The sequence below is a fragment of the Micropterus salmoides genome, unplaced genomic scaffold, assembly GCF_014851395.1.
Source record: "Micropterus salmoides isolate LMB-PRFRI ecotype aquatic unplaced genomic scaffold, ASM1485139v1 Ms_hic_scaffold_6, whole genome shotgun sequence".
NCBI lineage: Eukaryota > Metazoa > Chordata > Actinopteri > Centrarchiformes > Centrarchidae > Micropterus > Micropterus salmoides.
This window is the reverse complement of record NW_024044348.1, coordinates 27,839,985-27,853,353: the sequence shown is the minus strand read 5'-3', so window position 1 is coordinate 27,853,353 and position 13,369 is coordinate 27,839,985. Positions and strand designations below refer to the sequence as shown.

The 13,369-nt window shown below is 37.7% G+C and overlaps 2 protein-coding genes across 4 annotated transcripts in view; both read left to right on the top strand.

Moving 5' to 3' along the window:
* LOC119890553 (ras-specific guanine nucleotide-releasing factor 1-like) overlaps nucleotides 1-5,964 on the top strand; it is a 30,508-nt gene extending 24,544 nt beyond the window's left edge. For 2 of the 3 annotated variants that reach the window (XM_038701869.1, XM_038701868.1), the window contains 11 exons: nucleotides 38-208; nucleotides 883-989; nucleotides 1,104-1,216; nucleotides 1,753-1,813; nucleotides 1,968-2,074; nucleotides 2,171-2,255; nucleotides 2,362-2,559; nucleotides 3,090-3,169; nucleotides 3,289-3,406; nucleotides 3,583-3,651; nucleotides 4,175-5,964. In XM_038701869.1, the coding sequence (XP_038557797.1) occupies nucleotides 38-208; nucleotides 883-989; nucleotides 1,104-1,216; nucleotides 1,753-1,813; nucleotides 1,968-2,074; nucleotides 2,171-2,255; nucleotides 2,362-2,559; nucleotides 3,090-3,169; nucleotides 3,289-3,406; nucleotides 3,583-3,651; nucleotides 4,175-4,267 (1,202 nt within the window). In that variant the 3' untranslated portion in view covers nucleotides 4,268-5,964. The remainder of the gene's footprint in view (nucleotides 1-37; nucleotides 209-882; nucleotides 990-1,103; nucleotides 1,217-1,752; nucleotides 1,814-1,967; nucleotides 2,075-2,170; nucleotides 2,256-2,361; nucleotides 2,560-3,089; nucleotides 3,170-3,288; nucleotides 3,407-3,582; nucleotides 3,652-4,174) is intronic. The other variant, XR_005442255.1, reaches the window with a different exon arrangement.
* A 149-nt stretch (nucleotides 5,965-6,113) lies between these two features.
* Nucleotides 6,114-12,920, top strand: LOC119890554 (pro-cathepsin H-like). Its single transcript, XM_038701870.1, has 12 exons — nucleotides 6,114-6,233; nucleotides 7,025-7,056; nucleotides 7,161-7,266; nucleotides 7,405-7,475; nucleotides 7,577-7,681; nucleotides 10,591-10,677; nucleotides 10,905-10,960; nucleotides 11,079-11,160; nucleotides 11,244-11,312; nucleotides 11,510-11,616; nucleotides 12,258-12,386; nucleotides 12,473-12,920. Exons 1-12 carry the CDS (start codon nucleotides 6,158-6,160, stop codon nucleotides 12,546-12,548), a joined length of 996 nt encoding a protein of 331 aa, XP_038557798.1. The 5' UTR covers nucleotides 6,114-6,157; the 3' UTR covers nucleotides 12,549-12,920.
* Nucleotides 12,921-13,369: the final 449 nt, after the last annotated feature.

Genomic DNA, 13,369 nt, shown 5'->3' with positions numbered 1-13,369 from the left:
AGGGTATTAACCTTTAGATTTCGTTTCCTCCATGTAGAGTTTTCTCTGTTTTCCTTCAACAATGGCATGGTGGTGTCATCTTGCCGAGAGCTGGACAATAACCGCAGTGCCCTCTCTGCCGCCTCGGCCTTCGCCATCGCCACCGCTGGTGCCAATGAAGGCACGCCAACCAAGGAGAAATACCGTCGTATGTCACTCGCCAGCACAGGTCAGTGACATGAGGGGATGGCACTTCTGTTGACCAATAAATACCTCACTGATCAGATAACAGATGATCATTGGATGACAGACTATGTAAAAAACACTCATTTTTGGTTTGGATTATTTAGCCACACTTCTGGGGAGGGAAAGACATTTTGAATGTAACATAGATCAACTAATGACATCATTGGTCTGAAGGATAAGCAGTTTGGTGCCTCATGCCCACCAGGAGGCCTTCAAACTAATGTGTTGTCCTCTTTTTATTTAATGTCATCATTTAAGCATCTGTTTCAGTGATGTTAACTGTTTTTATAATCAGTCTTATATTAGGAAACAGACTGATTCTTTTACCAAGTGAATGTTTTTTTTTCTTTATTTCATTTAATTGTAGTTGATTTTTGTTCTGCATTTTGCAAAACTGTAATGAAACATTAACAACTGTAAACAACTTGTTTTGGGGAATCGCTGCCTAGCTCAAGTTTCCTGATGCTACTACATTTATGTTTGAATAATGTTTGACTAGTTGTGAACACAGTTTTATAGTCTTTAAATATTCAAAGAAGCATTTTTTTTTGTCTCTGCAAGCAAATAACAAAAGGAGAGAACCATTTACAAGTAATGCTGTTACATCAACAGCTGATTGGTGTAGTTTCACTGTAACTCGGTTAAACTTGGTTCCAGGCTTTCCTACAGACCAGAGGAATGGGGACAAAGAGTTTGTTATCAGAAGAGCTGCCACAAACAGAGTCTTGAATGTGCTGCGTCACTGGGTCTCCAAACATGCGCAGGTACAGTTCACCTTTACTTCTGTTTTTCTCTTTTTGTTTATCTTATTATGCCATTGTAGAAGAAAAACAACACTTCTGCAATGACTCTGCTGTTGTTCCTGTGTTGGTCTTCAGGACTTTGAGCAGAACACAGAGCTGAAGATGCGGGTAATTGGCTTCCTGGAGGAGGTGATGCATGACCCAGAGCTCCTCACACAGGAAAGAAAGGCAGCTGCCAACATTATCAGGTTGGTTTTCCGTTATCATCGCTTGATTGCACATGCAGTCACATATGACACATCTGTCAGCACCATGTAGAAAAAAAGTTTCTGCAAGAGAATTTCTGATGCCAACAATCAGTATTAAAAGAGGAACTGGAGATACATCAACCCAGGTCCTGGCCTAAATCTGGTGCCTGGTGGACACACAATATACCTGGACACCGGCAGTAGAGCTTCAGAAAATAGAAACTTTTCACCTTTTATTCTGAGCTGCAGTGTCTGAACATCCCTGAAGTATTTTCTGATCTTCAAGGGAAGACAGAACAGACTTTTGCATTGGTACAAAATGGTAAAACTGGAGTAATTGCTGCTAAACATTATCAACCTGTGGAGGTGAAACCAAAAAGGCAAAACCCAAACTGAACAAAAAGATAAATTAATACCCAATGTTCTGGGTCACATTGGGAACTTTTGGACAAGTGGAATCCATTTATGTTTATTAAGGTCAATGCAATTGTGGACAAAACTGTCAAATAATAGCACTTTTCTCTTTTTGCACATAGAACTCTCACTCAGGAGGACCCCGGAGACAACCAGGTCACCCTGGAAGAGATCACACAGATGGTGAGAGAAAGATTACAAAAGCCTTTTCAGTTTAAATAAAAAAATATTGTCAGTATCAAAAAAAAATATAAAACACCTCTTCTTCTTGAAATGACTGGGTGTACTGTAGAAATGATTTGTGCTTTAGTTGTGATAATGTTTTTCACTGTGTCAGGCCTTGGAGGACTGTAAGACTGAGCCGTTTGACAGCCACTCTGCCCTGGAGATAGCTGAGCAACTCACGCTGCTGGACCACCTGGTCTTCAAGGTCATCCCATACGAGTGAGGACACACACATACATGTGTATAAACAAACAGACACACACAGTCACTGAATGTTTGTGTGTGTTTGATTATTTGACAAACTTTTTTCCACAGGGAGTTCTTTGGTCAAGGCTGGATGAAGAACGATAAAAACGAGAGAACTCCGTACATTATGAAAACAACCAAGCATTTCAACGATGTATGTGTTTACTCTGGTATTGTGAAATAAAGAAAAATAAATGTCAGAGATATCGAGATACATAAAAGATATATTATCATGTATTTTTCTCTTTATTTTTTGTCAGATCAGCAACAGGATCGCCACTGAGATCTTGCAATGGGACGATGTTAACATGCGAGTGGCAGTGATCGAGAAATGGGTGGCAGTGGCTGACATCTGCCGCTGCCTCCACAACTACAACGCCATGCTGGAGATCACATCCTCTCTCAACCGCAGCTCCATCTTCCGCCTCAAGAAGACCTGGCTCAAAGTCTCCAAGCAGGTATCAGTAATTTCTGACATGTTCATCCAGCAGTTATCCACTAATATACAGGGGTGTAAGATTTCCAGGTTTTAGCTTAGTTATTCAAGTAATTACTAAAGTTGGCTCAGGCACCTTAACATGACCTAAAGGAATTGTTTGCCATTTTGGGAAATACCCTTATTTACTCTCTTTCATTAGATGAAAAGATCAATACCACTCTCATCTTTTAACACTAAATATAAGGCTTTCTATGTGCAGAAAGCTAAGCTAATTGCCTCCTGGCTCTAGCTTCATATTTAGCATACAGATTCATATCTGTATGCTAAGTGGTATCGATCTTCTCATCTACTGTAACTCTTGACAAAAAAGTGATTCGGTGTATTTCGCAAAATGTCAAACTATACCATCCAGCCTTTTTCCTCTAGCCAAAGTGAGCATTTCAAACTTGTATCAAAAATGAAACAGGACGTTTTGCAAATGAAACAACATGCTCTTAGAGCTCTTGGTCATTTTTAGCTTTAACAGTTTTGCTTTAATCCATTTTCCAGACAAAAACTGTGATTGACAAGTTACAGAAGCTGGTGTCATCAGAGGGACGATTCAAAAACCTGAGAGAAGCTCTGAAGAAGTAAGAATCCACAGTTGTTCACATTTCTGTAAGGTGCTCACACATTCTGGTGGAGGAGTTATGTGGTTCCCTCTTTATGTTTTTTGTGTCTGTACAATTGTCCCACCTTTTGTCCTCAGCTGTGACCCTCCCTGCGTTCCCTACCTGGGAATGTACCTGACTGACCTGGCCTTCATCGAGGAAGGAACACCCAACTACACCGAGGACAACCTGGTCAACTTCTCTAAGATGAGAATGGTAAAAAAAATGAGAGTGGGGAGATATACATACAGTACCTTACACCTTATATTATTTCTGTCTTGAATCTAGTTTGTCACTTTTGTAACATGTTACCAATCTGTGCCTCAAGTATTGTTGACAATACTAACTTGCAAGATTGAAATTTATATCATTTTGATTTCATTTGACCCCAGATATCTCACATTATCAGAGAGATAAGACAATTTCAGCAAACAGCTTACAAGATTGATTATCAACCAAAGGTGAGTTTTTATGAGTCTGTATTGTTTTAGTGTGCATTTTATACGGTGGTATGACTAATGGCAAGTCTGTATTGTTTAGTAAAAGGTATTTCCCAATCAGTACTCTTAACAGTAATATTGGCCATTTGGGAGTCTTTTCAAGTATAAATTGTGAAAATCATCAAATTCATGTAATCCTGAATATAGCAAGCAACCGACAAGAGCAAAACATACTAGCCACAAGCTACTGGGAAAAATATGTATCTTTGATTACTAGTAAGTGAATGCTTATGGAGAGCAGTATGTTTTCACAGTGGGTGATATTTTCATTACATGAATAATTTATTAACTGTATACAGTTTAGATTTCAATTCTCATTTTACATCTTTGGATTCACATTTGGAAATAAAATCATACTGATACACAACTGACAGTGGGAGAAATGTTGTATATAAATGTATATTTTCACTAATAGCGGGTATGCACACTGAGCATCTATTCCTAGCCTTGAACAAAGTGCTTTGTCTGTTCATTATTGCTTTAGGTTGCAAAGTACTTGCTGGACAGCAGTAAAGCACTGGATGAGGAGAGCCTGTATGAAGCGTCTCTGAGAATTGAGCCCAAAACTTCATCATGAACGTGATCTCTCCCACCCTCAACCCTCATACGGAGTATACAGGAACAATATATGATAATGTACATATACTATTATTTGTATTAGACACAGTAGGCTGTGCCCTTCTAGTATGTGCTCCCCAATGGACTCGTGCATAATCGTTATTAGAGACTGAGTAGAAGCCCAGAGAGGTTTTCTTTATATATTTACAGAGTATTTATATGTTACTTATCGTCTTAAATACCATTTTATGATAGTTATTTTCAAACACAGAATAAACAGATAAGAGGGTATACAGATATGATATTTAATAATATCCTAATGGGAATGTGCAGTATAGAAAGGCTCTCATTCATGAGAGATGGTGGTGACACATGATGATTAACTCTCACTTTTCTGCTCAGATGTCAAAATCAAAGAGAGGACTGCACAGAACGGCGATTGTCTTTAAACAAGTCCCCATGCAAACATTATGCAGACACTTCTTCAGCCTGTTTGTCCTCAAGTGGCGATCTTACAAGTTAAAAGTAATATGAATATCTACTAATCCACTCACAATGCTAACACTGTAAACTACTAATTGCTGAATGTAAATAAATTGAATGGCTATTGCAGGAAAAAACTCCAGAGCATAAATTGTATCAAAAATGAGATTTGATTTCATGAAAATGTTAAGTATTCAAATTGAAATTTAGCGACAAATCTTCCTTCTCAGCGAAGTAAAGGAAGTGAAAAGTGGAACTGCCGTGGTGGCTGAAGTTGAATCGTGCTCTGATGTTTTATGTAGCCACTGATTGATTTGGAATAGTTGGAGTAAAACTGACACCATAGTACTTGCTGGCTTCTGATTGAGCTAGGACATGTGTTTCAGTTTGGAGAGATGGGTTTTTATGCTTTTGCTTATTATCACCTTACTCCCCTGGTGGGTAACATGATGTATATACAGTATAAGCACCGGGCAGTGTATGTAGCAGATGTAACCAATATTGAGCCACTTCAGGAAGTTAAATTCCCAGCTTCTACACAGACACTAAGAGCATAGTTTTTATGGTTAATCCTCTTTGGCCATTGCATTATGGTTTTGCCTTAATCATGAAATGGATTAAATACCACAAAAGTGTGTAAACTATTTTGTTCTACAATTTGCCAATGAAGCAGAAATATTTGCTGTGTACAATATTGTGTACAGGCGGTCTGATGCATTTCCTAACGTGCAATGTGTTAAAAACATATCCCTTGAAATGTGTTATCCTTATGATCGTTCAACTCTGTAATAACTTTTCTGTGTATGATACTTTAAAACAAATGTTGATAACAACTTATAAGTGTAACACATTCTGTATCCTGTCTATTCCAATGTGTTAGCAGGAACTATACAGTAGTAATATTGTGCTTATTCTTGGAATATTTATAGGTATTTTTTACAGGCTTTGTAAAGAAAAACACCTAAAGCTTAAGTGGCAGGCATGTACCACTTTCACGTGTTCAAATCAAATCTATATCTAGAACAGTATGTGTACTGTATTTAAACCCCGCCCTTGCACACAAATCTTTACCCTCTAACAGGCACATCAAATGTTTGCAGTGAGCAATACCCAGTGGTATGAGAATTATATTTCAGTCTATTTCAACAGCTTGAGTAGTATTTCCAGTTTTGTATAAAAGTGTATTCTTTCCTGATTACCTCTTGTTAATAAATCTATTCTTTCTCAGGGGGAGAAGTGTCTTCAAGGCTGCCACGTTTGTTTGACACTGTAAACGGAGTTTATGTAAAAGCCCATAAACTGTGGTCGTAGCTTTGCATGGTAAAGCTCAAAGAGGCTCAGCCAGAGGAAGGGGGTGGTTAGGTATTATGAAAGGCAGCCCTGTCATGTGACTCTGTCAGAGGCTGTTGGAGTGTACGGGTAAAGTATGGCGCCCGGTGTGGTTTGGTTCATCACCACCGTTTTTAGTTTAGTTCATTTAACACCGTTAATTTTACTCGAAGGTAAGGAAACACTCTTTAAGTTAAACATTTAGTTTTCAAACGTTTATTTTTGTAATTTGCAGAAACGGTAGTCGCTAGAGTCTAACAGAAATAGCCTATGTCAAATTAAAGGCAGACTCTCCGACAGGTGTAGCTCCACACTCAAAAAGTAGCCAGAAAGATAGAGGTATTTTTCACAATTATGAGCAGTGTTGGAAGAAGTAGTTTATTCAGCTCTTTTTATTTAGGTAATAGAAGCAATACTGCGCAATATAAAAACACTCCACTACAAGTAAACGTTGTGTATTAAAAATGTCACTTGTTTAAGTAGCATAAAAGTAGCCTACATAAATGTACCTGAAGTATCTATCAAGTAATCATAATGGAGAAAATGACCCCTGTCAGCATTAATTATATTACGTTATTGGATTATTGTCAGGGATGCATTGATGTGGAAGTATCATACTGTTGTACTTGGTCGAGTTGGAGGCAATTCGTGTAGTTTAATCTATAATACATCCTTTTAGTAATTAAATATTTTGCACGTAAAATCTAAATCTGTAAACAAACTATAACTACAGCTGTCAGATGCTGTAAATGCAGTGATGTGAAATTTTTTCCCCCTCTAAATTGTAGTGGAGTAGTGATAAGTAGCATGAAATGGAAATACAAGTTGGCTACCTGAACTTAAGTAATGTACTTGAGTAAATGTACTTAGTTACCTTAAATGGCTTTAGGACTAAATTTGAAGTTTGAAATGGTGATTATTAGTCTGCTTTATTAAACGATGGCTTCATTCTTTGTCTTATCAGAGGAAAATGAATTCAAACAGTGGATGTCACAGGTATGTAGGCCTACATCATGACAAAGTTACTGAAAATGTATGCCTCAGTTTTTAAAAACTCAATTATTTCTTTTGTGTTTGCTGTCACTCTTTTTGACCTGCAGCACAGCAGAGTTTATGACAGTGAGGAGTATAACCACCGACTCAACATATTTACTGAGAATAAGAGGATAATTGATCACCATAATGCTGGGAACCATTCCTTCACAAGTACAGTACTGTTTGGCACTAATTCCAGTCTCATAGTTTGTGTAATGTATGGATTACTACTACAGTGTGGGCACTGTAGTAGTAATCCAAAAACAAAAGGCATGCATGTTTTCAAAACGTTTTTCATTTTCAATTTAGTGAGCCTGAATCAGTTCTCAGACATGACATTTGAGGAATTCAGGAAATTGTTTCTTTTGACAGAGCCTCAGGTACGATCCATCTTACAATACAACACTCTTCATGCATCTGGTGCTTATATACTGTACCTGTGCTTATTTGATTACAGTATTTTGGTTCTGGTCTCTTGCAGAACTGTTCAGCTACTAAAGGGGGTCACGTAATCAGGACTGGTCCATTTCCTGAGTTTGTAGACTGGAGGTTGAAGGGAAACTTTGTGACTCCCGTGAAGAACCAGGTAACCTAATATGGTGCCGAACAGCCAAAAAAGTACCACCAAAATCTAGAGGGAGAATCAGGCAAGAAATTGGATATGGACATTAATCCAAGGATATGAAGTAACTTATCTAATAATAGTGGAAAGTGGAACTGAGTGTTGCAACACTTATTCTCGAAGGCTTTCACATCAAAAGCATGTACCAAATAAAAAATAAATGTAAATTTAAATTAATCAGTTCATTACCTTATTCTTTGTGTGACATGTAGGTAGCCTAAGCAACAAGCTGACCTGAAAATTGTATGTTTTGTCTCTTATCAATAGAGTGAGCAGTTTCTTAGCAGCCAAAGAGATAAAAAGATTCTGTCAATAGTCATAATGGCTGTATTATGTGAGACAGGAACACTCACAGCCTCCTGTTTAAAGGAGCATTTGGGAAATAATTTAGGTACTACTATAAAGTATTTATAAAGTGTGTGTGTGTGTGTGTGTGTGTGTATATATATATATATATATATATATATATATATATATATATATATATATATATATATATATATATATATATATATATATATATATATATGTATAATGTATATTAGTGCTGGGCAACGATTAAAATTTGTAATCGCAATTAATCGCATGATTTTTAGCGATTAATAGCATAGTTATGCGCAAAATTTGTAGTAAAGTAGTGTATTGCACACTTTTAATTTAAATGTACTGCTATATACACAAGTGCAATAACATGTGGTTTGCAAGCACTTTAAACAAATAAGCTGCTTTTTATCAGCAGTATTCCCTTTACAAAGCTATTTGCCATTACCTTTTATCTTATCTTATCTGGCTTGTTATAACAAGTTAGAGTTAACATAGGTTAACATATATAGATCTGTTTTTTAATTTTTCTTTCTGAACAGGTATCAGCAGAAATATTTTTCTTTTATCAGGAAGCAGCATAAACAGTCTATGTTCAGTGTGGTCGAGCACAAGGTGTACCGACAAGCAGGTGCATTCCTGTGAAACTGTCCTGGTTGTGCTCGCCTCACACACATGCCCACCTGCTGCCGAAATTGAATTGTCTTCAACTTTTTGTATGCGACGCGCAGCACAAATCAATGGAAGAGATCCTCTCTGTTTGTAAGTTTCCAGAATCTATTACTGTTTACTAAATAGGACATCAACAGGAGGGAATTTGCATGGCAGAGCATCTCCGCAAAATTAGATGAAGGCCTATCAGGTAAAGTTATGTAGCCTATAATTTTAACATAAGTTAAATAGGCTACAGCTGTGTAGCGCACAGAAGCCGTTGCCATGGTTTCTATCCATAGAGCCCTGTCGTTTACTCGCGTAGCGCTTGTCCCCCTTTTCTACTGAGAGAACCCGTGGGACCAAGCGACTACGTTGTTATTTTAAGAACGTTCCTAAGACCGACATCTTCCCCAATACTAATCAGCATGCAGTGTGTAGCTATCCACTTCGCTATAGCATTTGATCGCTTGTCTTGCTTTTGTTTATCTAGCCTACTTCTTCCACACGCTGCATCCAGTGTGCTGAAGCCTCCCTCCACTTCTTGTTTGGGTGGGTGATTTGCAGGCTGATCAACATCCCACCACTCCCTGAACCATGGTTTGACTGTAGGCCTATGTGTATTCAGAGCCAGTGAGAAACAGACTTTCAAAATAATAATAACGTTAACATGCGATAAAAAATAAATCTTGCACTATACTGTATGTCACCTACACTTGGAGGTGTAGCCTATATTAATTTAGTGTCCAATGAAACACCTCTTGAGCAGAATGTTTCTGGGGGCTAGCCGAACCTCACTGATTACTGTACAAGAACACAACTTTATAACTTGTACAAAACACAACTTTAGTCACCAGTTTATATTACTCTGCAAAGCTCCACCAGAGACAGAGGACACACTGGCTTAGAGGTAGAGCGGGTCGTCCACTACTCGGAAGGTCGGCTCCTCCAGTCTGCATGTACAAGTAGGCTATCTTTGTGCAACATACTGAACCCCAAAATGTGTGTGAGTTTGTACTAAAGTATTAGTTTCTGTTTCTGATGAGCACCTTTCTTGGAAGCCTCTGCTGTCAATGTGTGAATGGGGTGAATGTTGACTTGTGCAAAGTAGTGCAAAGTGTCTTTTGAGTGTTTGGAAGCCAAGAAAGGCGCCATACAAGCGCAGTCCATTTACAACTGTTTTTACAATAAATCAATAAAAAAAATAAATAATGGAGAAAATGACCCCTGTCAGCATTAATTATATTACGTTATTGGATTATTGTCAGGGATGCATTGATGTGGAAGTATCATACTGTTGTACTTGGTCGAGTTGGAGGCAATTCGTGTAGTTTAATCTATAATGCATCCTTTTAGTAATTAAATATTTTGCACGTAAAATCTAAATCTGTAAACAAACATAACTACAGCTGTCAGATGCTGTAAATGCAGTGATGTGAAATTTTTTCCCCCTCTAAATTGTAGTGGAGTAGTGATAAGTAGCATGAAATGGAAATACAAGTTGGCTACCTGAACTTAAGTAATGTACTTGAGTAAATGTACTTAGTTACCTTAAATGGCTTTAGGACTAAATTTGAAGTTTGAAATGGTGATTATTAGTCTGCTTTATTAAACGATGGCTTCATTCTTTGTCTTATCAGAGGAAAATGAATTCAAACAGTGGATGTCACAGGTATGTAGGCCTACATCATGACAAAGTTACTGAAAATGTATGCCTCAGTTTTTAAAAACTCAATTATTTCTTTTTTATTTGCTGTCACTCTTTTTGACCTGCAGCACAACAGAGTTTATGACAGTAAATTCATGCTACTTATCAGCCGTCATTTCTAAAATCAGTGGAGTGGCCCTTTAACGTAAGTGACTTAACAGTTGTTTGATTTATAGTGCCTTTGTGTCTTTAGGGTTTCTGTGGAAGCTGCTGGACCTTCTCTACCACTGGATGTTTGGAGTCAGTGAATGCTATCGCTACTGGCAAGCTAATACCTCTGGTGAGATCTGTCTGGCTGTAGTAATACTCAAATCATCTCACACGTGTCACTTCAGGTTACATCTGGGCTGGGAAATTTGAAGGGATCCACGTTCTCACAATGAAAATTTAGAAGATGTTTCTCTATTTTACTGTCTGGTCCTTTGCATGATTTGAACTATTAGAGTTAGCTGTAGTACAGTGTCTTGCTGTGTACAAAAGCATGATGCAGTTTGTTTTCTGTATCAGTCTGAACAGCAGCTGATAGACTGTGCCAAAGCCTTCAACAATCATGGATGCTTGGGGTTAGTAACATGAATTTGTTATTGTAGGTTTTTATAGTTACAGCTATAACATGTGGTAAGACATTATAAGTTATACTAAGAATACTTGTGTTTAAGGCGACTACCTTGTTTGTTTCAGTGGGCTCCCCAGCCAGGCATTTGAGTACATCAGATACAGCAAAGGTCTTATGACTGAAGAGGACTATCCCTACAAAGGCCATGTATGACTTTTCTGGAGTGATGACTCAATTATTTTCATGGAAAAAAAATTCTCATTGTATGAATTTCGTCCTTCCTGTTTTAGGATGACTCTTGCCATTTTGAGCCTGCGCTTGCAGCTGCTTTTGTCCTGGATGTTGTCAACATAACAAGTGTGAGTAAAAGTGTATACATGTGAAGTTCCAGTGTGAGACAAGAAGCAGCTACTGTATAAGTGACATTGTGCCACTGTTGTAGATACTTATAGTTACAGCATAATATACTGGATTGCTAATATTTGCTCACAGTATAATAACTTTACCTCTTAACTGGATTTTGCTGTTAAATTTCTGTCTGTTTGTCCATCCACAGTATGATGAAAAGGCCATGGTTGATGCTGTGGCCTCGCTCAACCCTGTGTCCTTCGCCTTTGACGTCACGCATGAATTTATGCACTACAAAGAAGGTGTTTATTCAAGGTGAGCTAAGGACCTCAACAAGCATTTAAGTATTTACTGTTGTCCACAAATAACATGTGGTTGGGAATATTCAGAGGACTGTGGCCACGTTGTTTCTGTCCCTTTTGGACTATGGAAATATTTACACAGTATACAGTATAACACAATAATGGGATGTAGTAATCCACCAGCACAGAAAGTAAGTAGTAATGAAAGAGGATTATGGAACTAACAAGGCCACAGGAGAAATATGCAGTAACCAAAATCTTAGTTGACAGTTTATGGCAGGATGTGACAGAAATCTGCTTGCACCTACATTAGGTCATTACATGGATTTCGGAAAGTTGCCAAAAAAAAATCTTCTAAAGTTTAAGTTGCAGTTCTTCCTTTATAGGTTCAGCATTCATCCTTTTGTGTTGTGTTGTTATTGTTGTACCACTTTGTGTACCTGTTTACTTCAACACTGTATAGTGATCAGCCTGTTTCTCTGTTTCATGGCTCTGTCTTGAACTGTCATTAAAAAATATCTACAGAAACAGCTACACAACACATCGTTGAATAGGCAGGTTGTAATATAATATTGAAGGAGGATAGCAGCCCACACACACCCTACAAAAGACATGTACTCTATTGATCCAAAAGCATCAGTGTTGTCTGTTTAGCACCCAGTGTAAGAACACTGCAGACATGGTGAATCATGCGGTCCTGGCTGTGGGTTACGGTGCTGAAGAGAACGGCATGCCATATTGGATTGTGAAGAACTCTTGGGGCACAGTCTGGGGAATGGACGGGTAAATATAGTCTGTGTGTGTGTATTTCAGTGTGATGACTTGTTGCAATTTTCAAGCCTCATGGACACATATTTTTAATCCACCAGATATTTTTTGATTGAGCGAGGAAAAAACATGTGTGGACTGGCTGCATGCTCATCCTACCCTGTGCCTTTAGTTTGAGGAGCGACATGGCAACAAAGTGGAGGACTGATGAAACTCAGGAAAATGTCAAACATAAATGGAAGATTTCTGTCACATTCTCTGAAGTGTTTTTATGTGGAAGTTTGATTTCTCAAAAGTATGTACAGAATTATGCTGTGTTGTGAATAAATGCCATGTATGTAACAATATTATATAAGAAAAAAGTCTAACAATGTTATGTATATAATTTGTCTAGGGCTTAAAACATGGAATAAAAAGAAAATGGTAATAAGTTGCATCATAGTTGGACCTAATCTGTGTCCTTACTGGGTACTGTGTGTGTTGTTGTTTTTTTTTGTATACAGTGTGTTCCAGTTTGTTACAAACATTAAATCTTCTCTCTCAACATTACTGTGGTGTGCATTTGTTTTCTATTGAGGTCACTAAGTTGTTTTCATTTATTCTTTTTGAGACAATTACTGTACACAAAGAAAATTAATCATAAAGTAGGAATCTACTGTAGGCTTCTACAGAAGCTTGTACTGTGCAGGACTTTTTTAATTTTTAAGAAACAGCATTGGGGAAAAAACAGATGAAGTAGCCACCTTACTAACACTGTAGACCAGTGTGTTATGACAGATCACCCATGGGTCATTGGTTTACTTCTTTTGACTGAGTGACCTTTTCATGGCTGCAGAGACAAAATCAAGTCTTTAAAAAATATAGATTGTCTTCAAAGACAAGGATAGGCTCCTTCCCTAATCTTCAGTTGCCTTGTGTTTTGTGTATATTATTTCCGTTATTAGTGATAAGTCTTTTTCTTTGTGCATTGTTTGTACACTAAATAGTATTTTCTATTT

Coding starts and splice junctions, on each gene's coding strand:
- LOC119890554 (XM_038701870.1), top strand. CDS start 6,158: ATGGCGCCCGGTGTGGTTTGGTTCATCACCACCGTTTTTAGTTTAGTT. Junction 7,476..7,576: donor TTCTTTTGACAGAGCCTCAG/GTACGATCCATC, acceptor GGTCTCTTGCAG/AACTGTTCAGCTACTAAAGG. Junction 11,313..11,509: donor ATGTTGTCAACATAACAAGT/GTGAGTAAAAGT, acceptor GTCCATCCACAG/TATGATGAAAAGGCCATGGT.